We start from the raw sequence: 17,316 nt of genomic DNA, 5'->3' as shown, positions 1-17,316 counted from the left end.
CGGCGGATGGTCGTTACTTACGTCCGGTATATCTTATGGAGGGGGTTCAGAGTGGCTGCTATGATATGCAGGACCTTACTGAATCTCTGTTTCAACCGGTGGATACGTTAATGCCTTATATGGATGATCTCATTACGGCACAACGTATGATTGAGAATCTTACGTACATTCAGTCTGTGTGTAACCATTGGAGGGAAATGGATAAGTCTTTGGATATATGTATTAAGAAGGATGTATGTCTCCAGCCTAAGAAGAGTCAAATTGCTATCTTGATAGAGATGTTCTTGAACATGGATCGATGATTGATGATGGTCGTTTGGCTGCGTTTCTACAAGCACCGGCACCGGTTAGTAAACCGGAGGTAGCATCGTTGTTGGCTATGTTGGCTTGGTGGTCTGGCATGATACCGAAATATTTGGTGATCATGGAACCTATTATCAGACTCACCCGCAAGAATGAAATCTTTAAGTAGGGTACGGAGCAGATGGTGGCTATGGACACTGCATACTATTATCTTAAGATGCGTATTAAGCTTTATACCCCTGAGCCACACCAACTATTAGTTCTGTGTACAGATGCCTGTAAGTTGGCATGTGGAGCTTGTCTTTTTGTACAGATACCGGGTGGAATAGTCCGACATGTGGTGGATGAATTGTCGGTGACTGAAGTACAGATGCTGGGTCTGCGGGATAAACAAGTTGAGAAGCTTAATGAACCCAATGTTATCATGGGTGTTCGGGACATGCAGTTACAATATTCGGCGGACCCGATTACACCCCAGGATGCGGTTGATGATGGCACACCATCCATGCGCTATATGGATGCCCCACTACCGCAGGTTGGTGAGGTGTCGCGTATTGAGGAGATCATTGCAGTTAAGCGATGGGATGGGTCTCAAAGGTATGCGACAGTTAAACAGGTGGTTCTGGATGTGGGTATAACGGTCCATGACCATAGTAATCTGTTTCCGGTACACCTTATGTCCACTACCTTTAATTCGGCTCAGCGAAATTATGGCACGACGGGTCGTGAATTTGTGGGTTGTGTGTTTGCAACCAAGAAATGTTTGTTCACACTACATAGGGCGCAGAAGCCGGTGATGTTATACATGGATCATCTTCCGTTGTTAAGAGTGGTGGAACACCCCTGGAAAAATACGGAGGAGGACACCATTCAGGCGCGCCGTTGGTTACGAGCCGTGAATGTTCTTCAGGAAGTAGAATTTGATATGCGGTATGTGCCGGGTAAGTTAAATCACTTTGGCGATTACTTGTCGAGGTGTGCTAACAAACTGGATCCACTTATGGACCCATTGGACCGACGAGTCCAGTGGCAAGATCCGTTGGAGTCCCCCCAGGTGTAGTTCATTGGAGCCCTTACATATGCGTTGTCTCGGGATAACTCGAATTGTCAATTAAACCTCTAAGTGGGTAATACATATTCAGGTGATTCGCAGGTTGGTATTTGATGTTAAGTTGTTTGCCTCGTTAGCCAACCACGTGTTGGATATGTACTGTAGCTTGAAGGAAGGCGATGGGACCCTGGGTTGTGAGGCATTTGCTTTAATTCTGTGTGGTCTTATCGCGTTTGCTAATCCTCCTTGGGTGCTCATTGAGCGTTTTTTTCGTCATGTGGCAGCAATTGACGGTTCTGCAGTAATGATGTGTGTGCCATTTTGGCCCAATGCCTCTTGGATGCGGGAATTGATTCCTCTGTTACAGGCTCGGCCGTTTGTAGTTCCCCATGCGCATGATACGTTCTTGTTGGATGGCAAACATGCGGTGGGGGTTCCCCCGTGGAAATATACGCTGTTGGTGTTCATCAAAGGAGCGTGCATCACAGGCCGAGCTTGAAGCTGTGGTTCATGAACGGATGGTGGTTTATGAGACTGTTCCGGTTGCTGACAATGGGCCGGATAAGGTCTGAAAATGGCAGTCGGGTAAGCGTAGCCCGAGCCCGGAACACAAGGAGTGGCGGTGGAAATCGTTGAAGCGCAGCCCGTTATTTAGTGCTGATGAAGAGGATGAGGTCAGGGATGACCTTACTGCAGCCCTTTCGCCTGTTGTGGACAGGGAGGACCCGCTGTTTGTGCGTATGGATGTTGATGTTGTTTCTGACTGTTTGGATGATGGGAGTGATATCCCACCACCTAGTAGTAAGCCTCTATCGGATAATTTTGAAGTCGAGGTGCTTCAGCGTCCGTTTGTTGATGATGACCAGTGTGAACAGGTATTTACGGATACGGCGACGTTGGATGCGCTTGAAGTGTATACTGAGGATGTGGTAAGGGGTTTTGATGATTTGTATGTGGAGCAACCTGACTTCAGGAAGTCCCGCTGGGTACTGGGAATCTGGTTTACCGGGCTGGTCTTGAGTTGGAAGCACAGGTGGTTACACCGGATGTCGCTGAATCGACTCAGATCAAGGACCCTGAGCCGATTGCTCAGGTACGGTATATCATTAGTCACCATACTTCAACGGCCAATACGTTGTCTATGCGCAAGCCTGGGAATCATACTCGCGATGTACTGCCGTGGAGTATGTTTATACTCGCCTTTCGCGGTTGAAGCTTCGTTCAGCTGGGCGGTCGGTATTGTCACCCACGGTACTCACGGTCATCTGGAAGTACCACATGGCATATAGCCATTTATTGGCTGATCGTTTGCGTCCTTTGTTGCAGAATAAATGTGGGTGGAATATTTCCCGGTATTTTTTAGCTCTGATTATCCGTACGTGTGAACGATGTATCCGTGTGGGTGTGCCATATGGGCGGAAGCGGGGTTTGCTTCAACAGCCGGACCGGGCGACGCGTATCGGCCAGGAGATGAATCTGGACGATCTGGTGGCGACTGAGGATGTGGATGGGTATAAATATGTATTGGCGGCCCAGGATGGATTTTCCCTTCGGGCATTTTCGACGTGTGTCAGGGCCGATGAACATACAGCGGATACCCTCATTCGTTTCTGTGAGGAGCAGCTCCGTCCGCATGCGGCTGTGGGCCTCTATGCCATGGATAAGGATAGTGCGTTTCGTAGTGAGGCATTTGCGGCTTATGCGGCCAGTACTGGGTCGGATGTTCGTTATGTTTCTACGGGGGAGCATGCAGGGAATGGCCGCATTGAGGTTATCCTTAAGACTGCCCAGAATTGGATCAAGCGTGCGTTGAGTGTTGGTATGCACCATGCGTGGCGGACTGAAATTCCGGCTTTCACAGTCAATTACAATGCTACTCATTCTCAGGTTATTGGTATGGCTCCGTATACGTTGGATACGGGCCGGATCTATACTCACCCCATTGATCGTGAAATTGAGACACTTTTAGATGAGGACATTGGTTTTACTGAACCCATGGTCAGCATTGGGGATGGGGTGACTGAGCTGAAGAAGGTGGCTAGTACTAACATCCATCGGGCCCGAGTGGCACAGAAGCGTTCGGCGGACCTTAATTGGGTAAATTGCCCGATGATCGGCATTGGTCGCCAGGTGCTTTATCACCCCATGGCTACGCCGGTCAATAAGTTACAGAAGGGTTGGTTGGGCCCGGCGGTTGTTACGGCTTTGTTGCCCCCTGTGTTTCAATATATTAAGGATGTGGCTTTAAATAAGGAGTACAGGGTGCATATTAAGAATTTAAAGGCTTATGTACCCCCCCTTGGTTTGGATGAAAAGTTAACGAGGGGTAGTGTTACTGCGTCAGTGTTTGGTTATTATTTCTTCTATGATTCGCCGGCCCAGAACATTACGTCCAGGGCTCGGCAGGATTTGGTGCATGCGTTTCGTGTTTTCCCTGCAGCAATACATTTCCAATATAGTATGAATAGCAACCTACGGCGTTGGATTCGCCTCACTGATAAGTACAAATATGTGCGCAGTGATCAGTGGAGGGATGAGGATACTGAGTTTTTGTTGTCGCATGCTAATGAGGTCACTAATGTTCTTGGTTTGGATGAAAAGTTAACGAGGGGTAGTGTTACTGCGTCAGTGTTTGGTTATTATTTCTTCTATGATTCGCCGGCCCAGAACATTACGTCCAGGGCTCGGCAGGATTTGGTGCATGCGTTTCGTGTTTTCCCTGCAGCAATACATTTCCAATATAGTATGAATAGCAACCTACGGCGTTGGATTCGCCTCACTGATAAGTACAAATATGTGCGCTGTGATCAGTGGAGGGATGAGGATACTGAGTTTTTGTTGTCACATGCTAATGAGGTCACTAATGTTTCAGGGATGCGCACTACACTCAATCGGTTGTATCGTTTTGTCAAGGATCCTGTACTCAGACAGGACCTTATGGAGGCTTGGCGATCTAAATATGAGGTTACACAGCTTACACCTCACTCGGTGGGTGCGGATGATGCTGAGTTGGGACGGATGATGGATCGCGATTGAGTTGTTTTTGGGCACTTGCTTTGGGAGTCGATGGTCTTGGGTTATTAGTCAGACGACCCGATATCGCATGACTTGTCGGGGCTGTAGTACCGACCATGACTCATTGGCCCTGCCCTGTTGGACAGGGACTGGACCGAAGAGGACCTGGCCTGCCGGCCATGGGGGACATGTGGAAACGGAGGAGGGACTCAGAGGAATTAGGATAAGGAACTCTAGTCTAGTGAACGTGGCGTCCTTTCACTCTATACCCTTTACAAAGTAAGGATCTTGAGACAGTCACTTAATGACCAGTAATAAAGTTGCTAGTGCTTCCTAGTTAGCCTAGCGCATACTACAACTTTATAATCTCTGAACTACTACTTACAGGTTTTGGTCTTCCCGCCGATCTCCAAAATCCAATAAGTCTTTCTCTTTTTTAAACTTTTCTTCGGATGGACCTTTATTTATATAAGCTAATGTATTAAATTGACTTACGTTCTTATGTCTATCTACAAATTAAACATGTGGTCATGAACACTTAATACCTCAAGTGAAAAAAATCAATAAAGAACAGCTAGAGGTACGTCCTGTGTGATCGAGGATATTAAGGCTCTTACCAAGAGGCGGTCCCGATCATTCTTACACAAGCTACCACTGCTAAATCCTAACAGACTTAAATTGTATCGTAGTTTAGATAGTATAGTTTAAAACATAGAAATATCCATCGAAGTTTACACCACGGGTAAGGCCCGTGGGTAAGCAATCCCTCGAGCAATCACCACAGGAGGAGACAATCGTGTCAAGAATATTCGTGAGAGTATTTCACCCACATTAATTTTGGGCTAAGGCCCTGAGGCGTAGGGGAAGCAAATGGGTGAACCTAACATGCCATATTCAAATAAAACGTAGTACCATTTCCGAGCCTACAGGCTGGTCCATACATTGGAGGTGTATGGCATCTAGTGCGAACAAAACCGCCGGTTTCATAGCGATCAACCGCTTGGTACGGCTTCCTGACTTGCTCTTTCAGCGGTTATGCAAGCCCGCATCTGTGGACGGGTCCCCAGAGACCATATAATCGAAATCGATTGGGGGTGCAGTGGCTGCTCGCTACGCCCGTTTCTGTACATCCAGTGCATCTTCTTCCCGGAGGACGAAAAGGATATCCGCGGATGTATAAGGCGTATCTTGGACAGTCAGCAGCTTTTGTGAATGTGCATCCTGGTCTGCCTCTACAGCCGCCAGAATCCTGGCCGCAGTCCCCAACGGAACCTCTTGAAAAAGTAAGAGACTGGCTGTAGGAGTTATACGCCTCACCTAACCTGGTAAGATCTCCAGTATAGGCTGTCACTGCTGCATCCAACTGGCGTTCCAGTTCCGACATGTCTGGCTGTTGGCGGGCAGTAAGCGCAGGCATGGGTACACTGGAGTCTGTAGCTATACGGCGTGCGGACATTTCCTCCTCTGTGACCTCCTGGGCCTGCATCCAGCTTACCGGAAATGCTGTGCGTGGCAGTTCCAACGAAATAGCTTCATCAAAGACCTCTTCGATACCATCTAGTGCCGTGGGAGGGTCCACCGCTTTGGGTACACGAGGGTCCACTGTTGGTATACCCTCAAGTAGCGGAGTAGACGGTGTAGACACTCGAGGGAACTTCTCCCCCTGGTATCCGCTGAGACTTGGGACTGGGCCGGTGTAAGGGGTCCCTCCTCAAACACCTCTCTCATTGCCACGCGCTCATGCAAGCTATTCGCCCAGTCAGTCGCAGTAATAAGATCTTCTTGTGTTTCATGGGCAGCGGTGGTACCACTGGGGCTGTCCGTATCGTAGCCGTGAGGCAGGACATCGGCTGGCAGCCGATGGCATGGAGGCACCGTGGGGGGCGTGATAAGCCAGCCGGGACCAGAACGCCTGCGGTACACGAAAGAAAGGTTGGGTCCCTTTTACATGAGACACTAATATCGTGTGCTGCCAATTTGGAAGGCCCTCAGAGCGCCAATCACGATGGAGAAAGGTATTTGCAGTGTGTGGTATAACAATAGGGGTGCTCTAGATTAGAAAAAATATCATAGGAAACCATGGGGTATTGGACCAGAACGGCACACAGATTACTATTGACATGTTTGGGACACTCAGGACCCGTGTGCGAAGGAACGGGTCGATATCCCGCCAGGACGAGTTCATGTAACAATGCTTGAATTGGATGCCCACATGATATGCGTCCTTGCCGTATGCTCCTGTACCATCCTTTGTACAACAGATGACAAGTACATGGTCCTCATGACTCGCAAAGAACTCAATGTCGTAGGGGCCCCATAATTGTTGAGATAAGTCCACCCAACTGAAGTTGAGTGCCAAACTGTCGATGTCCGAGGTGTCGAACGGTATAATCCAGTCCATGAACTGGGCAGCCGGCATCTCTGTGTACGACGATTGGGTGTATCTGTGGTCGTCGCAAAGACCACTGTCACTCTCTGTATCTGAGGTGGTTCCTATGTGGGGAAGGCAACAAGGGAGTTCGCAACCTCTAACAGTTTGTCGGTGGTGTCACGACACCGGGACAGGGAGTCCCCGAAAACTGTGAGTGGCCCCGGGACATAGTACATATCAATTCTGATGTCGTTTGTGTCTTCAATACGCCGCATCCATCGCTGGTGTTTGACAAAGCGAGATTGCAGGTAGGGCGCTGGGTTCATGACAATATTCTTCAGCGATTTGTGGTCAGATAGGACCAACGTGTCCCGGAAGGAAGAATCAGAAAGACGATCTTCCTTACAGCAAGGCGGATCGCTAGCATTTCTCGGTCGTATTTCAGCTGGGCGTCATTCAACTTACTAGAGATAAATATGATAGGGTATAGATGAGAGAATTGGCCAATAGTAACACCTGTATCCCTAGTGGGTGTGGTAGACGCGTCATGTTTGGGGCGCGTAATTGCTGGTCCGCAATAAATTTATCTCTAATTACATACACGGTATCGTCGTCCTCGTTAGGGGAAGTGGATGGTGTGCGTGAAGCCATTACCCGATCGTTAGTCGGTAAGGGTTCAGGGTTGTATGTCTCAGAGGTCAGAACTTGTGCCGAACCCCGCTGTGTCTTAGTAGGGACTACAGGCTGGGCCGAACCCCGCTGTGTCTTAGTAGGGACTACAGGCTGGTCGGTTGACAATTGGGCGTCGTCCGACTGACGATCAGATAGGAGCACCATATGCTGTGGTCCTGTTGAAGCATCAGCCGCAGGCACTGGCTCGGCTAGTCAAAACAGATTCGATGATATTGTCTTGATATTGTATCACTTGTGCCTGTGTGCGCACCGGTTTCGCCGATTAGGCAGCACATATAACGGTTTTTTGGGCGGTTTGGGGAACATTGAAATATCACTGGGTAGCGGTTCCAGGGTGTCATCGATTTCTGTGATGCGTTCGGTATGTGAGAGTTGTTCGTTCGTTTCTCCTTCCAGAAGGCCCAAGCGTAGTACCTGAGGATGTATGTCTACAGGTGGGAGTCCAAGTCCCTTCTTATAGTCATTACATTCGGCTATGCACTCTTGTTCCTCATCCCATTCTGGGGCACCTGAAGGTGGAATTTGGGCAAAGACACCCGCCCCCACCTCTCTGTTGCTCACATCAGGTGTGACCACAATACGCTGGTGGGGAAGTGGTTGATACAGGCGTATGCGTGTACCTATAACAAGGAGGAGGTATGAGCATACAACTTGGTGTGCTGTCTCCCATCGGAAGATAGCACCCTTTCGGACAAGATCCGATAGAACCGCGGCCCTGTCCGCAAACCCCGGAACATATATTGACCAAATGAAAGGACCGCAAGAAGGGAACCCAATTCCTGCCTGTTGGATGGCCGTGGCCGGCAAACAGGGCCTGTGAGGTGTTGTTGATTTCCTCTCGACCAAAGAACACCATTGCAACATCGAAAAGGATGCCAAATTGGCACTTTAGAGGCGGTAGCCGGATATCTTTTGCGATACAGATACGAACAAACCTGAATAGATCGTTCCAATGTTCATTGAGGACCGATAGGATCGTCTGGCGGTGTCGTCGTTTGTGGGTCATATTCCCATCATCCAGGTAAGCCTTAAAAGCTTTGATGATTTGCGAATGTGGTGTCCATATAATGTTGCATATTGTAACATCCATTTTCTACTCCCTCCTGTAAACAACGTGGTTGATGAAATTGCCCATCCGCTGTCGTGTATGTGAGTTATTTACGTGAGTCGGGATGTAGTAACAGCTGGTGATATGAGGCAGCGAGATCACAAGCGGATTGCACCACCGCATTGCGGGAGTGTTCCGCCATGCCCCTCTCAAATGGGAGTACATAGGGTAGGCGGTACAAGACTTTGTTTATGCGTATGTAGTTAATGGTAATTATGTACCCAGAAGCATCCGTGGGTTGCTTACGTGGGTTCTTCCAAACTGTTCGGACAGAGCTCACCCACTGGCTGTACTTGTCACCAGTTTCCGCTTTGCCCGCTACATAGAATTCCGTAACCTTCTCCGTTTCTACTGCTTTAAGGACGGGATCCTTCGTGCGATAGATCTGTCGTGACGGCTGAGCACCCTGTTTGTGTTTTATCTTAACATCAACATCATTAATATATTTCTGATTGTTCTTATCGAAGGCTACTTCACTATACAGGCTGCATAGTAGTGCAAGTTCCTCCGGCGACTTATTGAGGATCTTGCGAAGTCGAAGTGCCGAAAATCGTACTCCGGTGGTTTCTCCGGTATCTGTGGACCGAAACCCCGTGGTATATCTATGTTTTTAGGAACCCCAGCGGGTAGCTGGTTCGAGGCAACTACAGTTGGAACAATGGTGGCTGATGGGTGCGGTCCCATGTGGTGCCTATAAGATTGGCTTGCATATGGTCAAAGCCGAAAAGTACAACACAATCATTGGGTTTGCAATTCACTAAGTAGAACTCGACTGTAGCCGTTTCAAAGAACGTCGCAGAGCCATTGCCTGCGAGTACATGCAGCAGAAGAGTAGTGTGGACCTGTTCTGAGGGGCGCCGTGCCATCACTGCCAAAGCCTTCCATATATACCGCTGGAACAGTGACAATTGAAAAATTAAGCTGTTGCGCAAATGTACGGGTGATCATAGCTGGTCGAGACCCTGTGTCGACATAAACATTGACATCCTCGTCCTCACAGTATGCCGCTATCACTGGTCCCAACTACACCTCTGATCACATCTCGAGGGGTATATCCACGCCAAGAACTGGTGTGCCGCGCGTGGCCGCTGCCGTAACCGTTGCTGCAGCTGCAACACACTGTGCTTGGGTATTTGCTTGAGTAGTGCCCAACCTGTTTACATGTATGGCATAAGGGACACATGGGGTCCCGGTGGCGCAAATGGCATTTAGTACATGTTGCTACCGCTGGCCGATCACGAGAGAGCGACCTGGAGCTGCCATTAGCCTGGTGACGGTTGTCATGGCCCCCCGCCTGGTGCCGTTTGTCATGCCCACCGTTGGTAAGAGACTGGCGTCTACCATTCCCATGCTTATACTGCCGTTACTCACGGTAGTCCTTATCTCGGGAATGATGTGGTCGGAATACACCCAGACGGGGTTATTAGTGTTCAACCAGACAGGGTTATTAGTGTTATTTTAGTTTGGGTTATTTTAGTTTATAATATTAGAATCTGTAAACTTAGTTTGTACCGATCAGGGTTTTAGATCGGCACATGTCGCAGAAATAATTAGATTCTGAATTTAAGGTTTAATGAATAAAAGAACAACGTCTCCCTCTGAACTGAGGGAGAACGTTGAGATACTGATATTCCACGTTTAACTACAATGACTCCGGGTCCTGTATTGAAGATTAGAAAAAACCTGGTGACATACTGCGGCCCCGGTCCACTGCAGAAGACGTGGAGTGTTCCGGGCCTACCGCCGACAAGATACGAGCCGCATACGCCGTGGTATGGGTAGGCCCATAAAGGTCCAGCGTGTGTAATAAACCTTCCATTAAGATACCAGAGTAGGCTGTAGAAATAAAAGCTCGCATAGCAATCCGGAGTTCGTATAGTCTGTTCCAGAGCTTTGGTAGACCTTTGTTCCACACCGATATTAGTGGTTCACGGAGCTCTACTATTGTGGCTGTGTGAGGGTATAAGGCTTGATGCTCCAAACACCCCTGCTTTTCAGCATCGCTTGAGATATCTGAGACAATATACTTCCAAGCAACCCACACTAGTTCTTGCGAGTTTTGGGGTGCACCACGTAACCAAGGTGGTTGTTGGTGTGCGAACAACCGTGCCTGACCAACATGTTGGTCAAATGTGGGAAAGACTTGCCCATTGACGATTGGCAGTCTGGATATAGGAAACCAGCAGTGGCGTAGATGTCGATATACGTACTTGTGTCTATCTGCGGATCACGGCCTCCAGCGGCCTGTCGCTGAGAAGACAAAATCATCGTTGAACACTGCAACATCCTCATTAAGTTGGAAAACGTCGCGAGGAGAGTTGCCACCCAATACTAGGTACATTAACTAATGGGCCCCCCAGAGGCACAATGATTGAAGACTCGATGGCTTCTAGTAGACATTCATCGATTAGGTTGAGGTCCGGGTATGGTAAGAGCATGTGCGGTGTTGCTTCATCCATCCGACGATGCTGGAGGTCGGTACCATAGGCTAACCAATAGTCAGCCAACATTTGAGGGCCAGCATCTTGTTTTGGTTTTAACATCGATTGTTGGAATGTTGACTCCTGACCGATGACCGGTTGTGCTGTCTGAGTAGTGGGCCCCGGTCGATTGCTGTTGGTCGAACATCCTCTCTATGATAGGCGGGCTAGCCACAACATCCCATCGGCGGGGCCTCTTAAAAGCAGGGTCCGTTCGATCAGTTGTTGTGGCCCCACGTTTACTCACACTCGCTTGCTGGCGATCGTCCGGAAGTACAATATTCGGAGCACGCATCACAGTAAGCCGCGGGTCAACCACTACCTGAGGTAAGACCGGTGCCTCTTCCAGCTGGAAAGACTCGCTCACCGTCTTACCATCGGCCGCTTGGGCTAACATCCCACCCCCACGATCACGACGTACTGGGGTAGGAATACTCTTGGGTGACAACTGTTCATCCAGTTGGTATAGGGCAGAAATAACTCCATACTTAGCAGGGTCAGACAAAAAAATATTAGCTTAAAACGAGCATCAGTCGAGGAGAACGTGTTTAGTTTACGTGCCTCCTCGAGGAGCTCCGTGTGATGTTCAAGCTTCGCAGCACTCCCATAGTGTGCAATCAACCAGCGTTCCACATCAGCGACTGTTGCCCCTGTGCCAAGTGCTGCCATCAGCTTGATCTGTATGAGTTAGTCTAGGAACTGTAGGAAATGAGCAACTTTCGCCGCTTCGGAGGGCAATCGCGTAAATTCCTTTTGAAACTTCTCCATCTCCAATTCACGAAGGAAGGGCAGAATGGGTCGGTTGCGGCGGCCATAATACATGGATGGCGCTCGACGAACATTGCGGGGCATTGTGCCGCCAGTGGGTGGTTGATACAAGGCCATGCCTGCTGCTAGGACTAAGAAGTTGAAGTTAGGGGACGTTAGAAATTTGTCTGTATTCAGAGCCCGCAACCGGTCTGCTAAAAGATGACTATATCCACAATGATATTTCCATACCACTTGTAAAACCGTCTGCGGTGAAACTGATTGGCCCGCCGAAGTAAGCCGCAAGCGTTCAGTTTATAATAAAACAGTATTCAAATCCGCAATACGCGGGACAGAATCATTACTAACCTGTTCAACTAGCAACTTATCCTGCCTATGCGCAGACAAAGGGCTATCCGTCGAGGGATGATAATTAATTACATATTCGATGGGCGAAAACGTACGAGCCGGACGCGTCTCAGTGCGGGGCGCAACATCCGGTGGATCCATCATTGTCTCTGATTCCAAACTAGCCCGATACCCCAGCTCCCCCGTACCCAATGGTACTTCTTGAAACTCGACACATGAAGAAATGGCCAACAAATCGACACAACCCTGCTTTAAATCATATGCATATTGTTCAAGGCTAGAGAGTGCTTGGGCATCAAACTCTAGTTACTCAACAGGTTTGACCACAATACTAGCCTCCTCTGGTTCCAACCTGGTAGGCGTGATTCTCATAACATCAATTTCTATTTCACGATCACTCATAAGATCCTCAAAAGATAACACACGATCCCCACTAATAGAAACAACGGCTTCACGATCCCGCATGTCCTGCTCGAATGCACTGAAACCAGGCGAAAGAACAGGCGATGGTTCAGCACGATATATATATATCAAAATCCAGTACCTGTGTATCATCAAGAAATATTACCTTAATCGGCGAGGGCGATCGTTTGGCAGAGGAACATTTCCAGGAACGATCCGAAGATACAACCCGCGAGCCATCAGCAATGATGTCCTGACCTAAAGGGTCAACATCATCAGAATCCGAAACCCGAGCATTGTACACCACATCCTCCAGGACCCGTTCCGCATCACTGGGCGACATTATTGCTGCCTGACTACTAGACACTGCCACGGTCGCAAAGCACGATACCGTACGATAGTCCGGGAGGCACATATTCGCATGCGGACCCCCACGACCGACCTCCGACCAAAAAGATTGAGGGATCACATAGCAAAAAAATTGCTGACCTCCCTTGGTATGGACTAAGAGCGTATGTGACCAAGGAGGGTAACCCATTGCCGTATCCTCGTTAAACAAGGAAGTATCGAAAGCATGTGGGACCACAAATGGGCGCGCTTGAAGCAAAGGCACCAACTCCGGCATACATTGTGTGTCTGGCCACAACGGAACACATAACACGACCGATGCAACTTGGGTATTCGCAACATGTCGAATAAGCTCAAGTAAAAACGGACCCAAGGTGGGTTGGTATAAGCAATTAATCCCGCCAACACTGCTGCATACGCATCACACCCATAGGTACCACCACCAACTTCATCACTAGCTTACACATCCAAAATATGGTTTGCTTGGTTAGCAAAGAATTCAATACCAAAAATGACATAAAAAGGCACCTGCGCATACCAGGCCCAACTGAGGTCCAACTGCCAATTCCCCGTGCCCAGCTGGCAAAGCAAACATACCGCAGCCAGAATATACACCCCCAACTGTTCATGAGGGTCAGACCATGTGATACGCTTCTCAGCTGGAAGCTTTAGCGGATCCATTCGATCAGCACACCGGGCGAGATAATCACCAAAAAAAAAACTATTTGGTCCTGGGCAGTAGCGGAAATCGTACTTCACTCCATACAAACTTTGAATAGACCTCATTCATTGGCGAGCTTGGATCGTATCCTGCTCCGTATACTTAGAAGGGTTTGCAACCACACTTAAAAGAGGTCATAGTCCGTATAGAGCACAACTGGGGATTGTGCCCGTTGTAACGCAAATAAAACTTTCTTTGTAGCGTAAACACACCCAACAAATTCGCGACCAGTAACCCCATAATTTCGTTGGGCTGCATTAAATGTACTAGACATTAGTAATTTACCCAACTTCACGATCGTCTATTTTTTTTACATCGTGTCACAGTATACGTTGTTACAATCCTTTTGTTGAAGAACTCACTCTAATCGCCTCATTTAAAAGTAGCACTTGTAGCGCAACACCACGTTTTATATTTCGATATTGTGATGTGAGTTTGCAAAATGAACACTGTCCCAACTTTTCGAAAAATAAATAAAAAAATAATTTTATTATGGGTCTATACCTCGTCCATATCGCCTCCGTACAACCTATACCACTCTTCAGATGCTTGCCGTCGTACATTCCTTTGCAAATCCTACAAATAGTACAGGGTTTAGGGTTTAGGATTTTCATGTGTGCATGCTCTCTCTATGTATACGTGCTCTCTCTATATGTGCGTGCTCTGTCTATGTGTGCCTTCTCTGTCTATGGGTGTGTGCTCTGTCTATGGGTGTGTGCTCTCTCTCTATGTGCGTTCTCTGTCTATGTTTGTGTGCTCTCTCTATCTTCGTGTACTCTGTCTATGTATGCGTGATCTCCCTATACGTGTGTGTTCTGTCTATGTGTGCGTGTTCTGTCTACGTGTGTGCGTTCTGTCTATGTGTGCTTCTGTCTATGTGTGCGTACTCTATATATGTGTACGTGCTCTGTATATGTTTGTTGGCTCTCTCCGTGTCCGTGTGCTCTGTCGATGTGTGCGTGCTCTGTCTATGTGTGCATACTCTATGTGTGGGTGCTCTGCCTATGTGTGCGTACTCTGTCTATACGCGTGTGCTCTGTCTATGTCTGCGTGCTCTGTCTATGTTTTGTTTGTGTGCTCCTTCTTTGTGCGTGTACTCTCTCTATGTGTATATGCTCTGTCTATGTTTTGTTTGTATGCTCTCTCTTTGTGCGTGTACTCTGTCTAAGTGTGCGTGCTCTTTATATGTGCGTACTCAGTCTATGTGTGCGTGCTCTGTCTATGTGTGCTTGCTCTGTCTATGTGTGCTTGCTCTGTCTATGCGCGTGTACCCTGTCTATGTGCGTGTGCTCTGTCTATGTGTACGTGCTCTCTCTATATGTGCGTGCTCAGTCTATGTGTGCGTGCTCTATCTATTTGTGTGCGCTCTCTCTATGTGTGTGTACTCTGTGTCTATGTGTGGGTACTCTGTGTCTATGTGTGTGTGCTCTGCCTTTGTGTGTGTGCTCTGTCTATGTGTGTGTGTTCTGTCTATGTTTGTGTGCTCTGTCTATGTGTCTGCTCTCTCTCTATGTGTACATAAACATAAAATACATACCTTCCTTCGAGCATGTGCTTCACAGGAGCTAATGTTTTAGATACCAGAGTAGATAACTATTTATTTGCATCCAAATTCGATCGAAAATCTTTCTGCGAGCCGTCTTTCTTTCTCAAAGTGTCCTTTTCTGACTCATTGAGCTTCTTTCGTACCAAACAAGTACCATAGAGCGCATGACTGATTGAACCTATGCATCTTTCTACAGGGTTGATTCTCGAGTCACCTCCAGCGTTACAAAAGTGTGCTAAATAATCATAGTCGCCCTTGAAAAACGAAGCCAGATCTGCATACATTGCCCGAGCATGCAGTGGATTTTCATCTACGCCACCATCGGACACTTTGATCAGGTGATACTTGTCACTGTAGTGCTGTGTGATGTTCTCAAGGAACTCAGCTGTGTGTCGGACGGCTGTTGACCTCTCATAGATTGCGTCTTTCAATGTCACCTTAACACACTCTAAATAATATTGTGTATCTTCCATTCTGGTAGGAATTCTTTGAACCATGGCGACAAACGGAGTTAGATGAAACGGAAGAAATCGTGGTCTGCACATTGTAAGTCAATAGTCTCCCCGGTATCGTCGTTGACTACGGTTGTCGTTTTGCGTTGACGTGCTAAAGGATTTGCTAGCATTTCAGGTTCTGACACCTTCTGCGTAGCTTTGTCGTCGACGTTAACCTTCAGCATAGTGGTTCTATACCGTATTGTCAATTCCTTGACCAGCTTGAGTTGTTTCCTTGCAAAATGCCGGTCCCTATTTCATTTCCTATACTGCCCTTTGTACGTTATGAACGAGTCCCAATTTGCCGGAGCACTTGCCCGCATTTCGTCCGAACTTTTTACTTGGTACAAATTGACGCGCGAACCATGATTCACTAGGAACGGGTTGCATTAGTTATTAATTTGTATTACTTCCTTCTTCAATTCACCCAGCGTCTGCTTGTGCAAATCACAAACTGATACTGCCACCGACATATAAACAACGGTCTTGCCATACCGTCCATCATCAAGAACATTTTGGCGATCGACAATAGCTCGGCGCCTTCTGAAGAATTCATCAAACTTGCCATCACGACTCTATTTGTTGCATTTAGCATTGTCAAGTGTTTCTTGCAAAATCCAACCCAAATCAATAATATACTCAAGACCACTATAAATTTTGCATCTTTGGGGGTGTGAGATTGATCTCCGTCACTGTGGAATAGAGTGTACGTAAGTGCCCGGCCTTTACATCCTCGACTGCCGTCTACCTTGAGTATCTTAACAAATTCATTTCTCATCCTCCGCGTATAATACTGCGCAAGTTTGGGAATAGTTTTTATAGTCGCGCGCATATGCTCATCTAAATTTATAGCAGCCAAACAATCTATCGTCTTCGCAGCACTAAAATCGCCTACTATATCAGCAATAGTTGTGCATTGTGTCGCCAAACAATTACAGTTGACTGTGTATTGTTGCCATATGATTTGCGTAGCATCTGCATGGGGTATCTAACATGCGATATCTCGTAGCCATTTTCTTTGCTCCCTGAGATCGTCAGGTCAGTAGTCGGCAAGAACTACCGGCTCAAAGAGTTCTGAATTCTGTAGTTGCTTTTCAAGATATCGAAATTGCTTGTGTCTTCGGAACGCTTTTGGTTGCCTGATTGCTAATGTTATTGCCTAAAGAATTGACTGTTTGCGGGAGGCCACGATTATGTTTTGATACTGTCATTATTTGATGTAATCTTGCTTTTATACTTTTATATAATTCGTATAAGTCTTGATGTATAACTTGAAAGCAATCGCGTGTACAAACGACATTTTGCACTAAGAAATGCACTAGCAATAATTCAGCTTTGGGTAGTGTATCGGTGGTGCGTATCGGCAGAACGGTACCCTCTATTTTGCGCTGCTGTTCCCAGTGTAGTCGTTCAGGAAGCGACGGTATATTTGGCTGTTGGTCGAATTACTTCGACTGACCATCTTGTAATAGCCGGGCCTCCATATTAGACACTATGTTATAAACGTACTCTTAAGCAGTACGTAAATTATAAACGTACTCTTAATAGTACGAGAAACTTAAGTTTCCTAAATGGGTTTTAATGGTTTTGTTAATTAATACTTTTTCCATTTTACATATCAGATATTTGGACGAGGCCATTAAAAGGCCTCAGTAAAATACCAAACAT

General features: G+C 47.4%; 2 protein-coding genes across 2 annotated transcripts; both read right to left on the bottom strand.

Annotated features, from left to right (window-relative positions):
• Positions 1-4,438: 4,438 nt before the first annotated feature.
• SARC_06354 (hypothetical protein) lies at positions 4,439-12,882 on the bottom strand (the record flags this gene model as incomplete). The annotated part of the gene is made up of 13 exons (XM_014299746.1): positions 4,439-4,539; positions 5,687-5,984; positions 6,089-6,281; positions 6,526-6,862; positions 7,107-7,204; positions 7,342-7,621; positions 7,751-8,015; positions 8,206-8,468; positions 8,788-9,117; positions 10,237-10,706; positions 11,111-11,469; positions 12,138-12,383; positions 12,706-12,882. 13 exons carry the CDS (start codon positions 12,880-12,882, stop codon positions 4,439-4,441), a joined length of 3,417 nt encoding a protein of 1,138 aa, XP_014155221.1.
• Positions 12,883-15,201: 2,319 nt separating this feature from the next.
• SARC_06353 (hypothetical protein) lies at positions 15,202-15,680 on the bottom strand (the record flags this gene model as incomplete). Its single annotated transcript, XM_014299745.1, has 1 exon — positions 15,202-15,680. Exon 1 carries the CDS (start codon positions 15,649-15,651, stop codon positions 15,202-15,204), a length of 450 nt encoding a protein of 149 aa, XP_014155220.1. The 5' UTR covers positions 15,652-15,680.
• Positions 15,681-17,316: the final 1,636 nt, after the last annotated feature.

This window comes from Sphaeroforma arctica (genome assembly GCF_001186125.1).
Source record: "Sphaeroforma arctica JP610 unplaced genomic scaffold supercont1.450, whole genome shotgun sequence".
Classification (NCBI taxonomy): domain Eukaryota; class Ichthyosporea; order Ichthyophonida; genus Sphaeroforma; species Sphaeroforma arctica.
The sequence above is the reverse complement of the archived record's forward strand: the minus strand, read 5'-3'. Positions and strand labels throughout refer to the sequence as shown.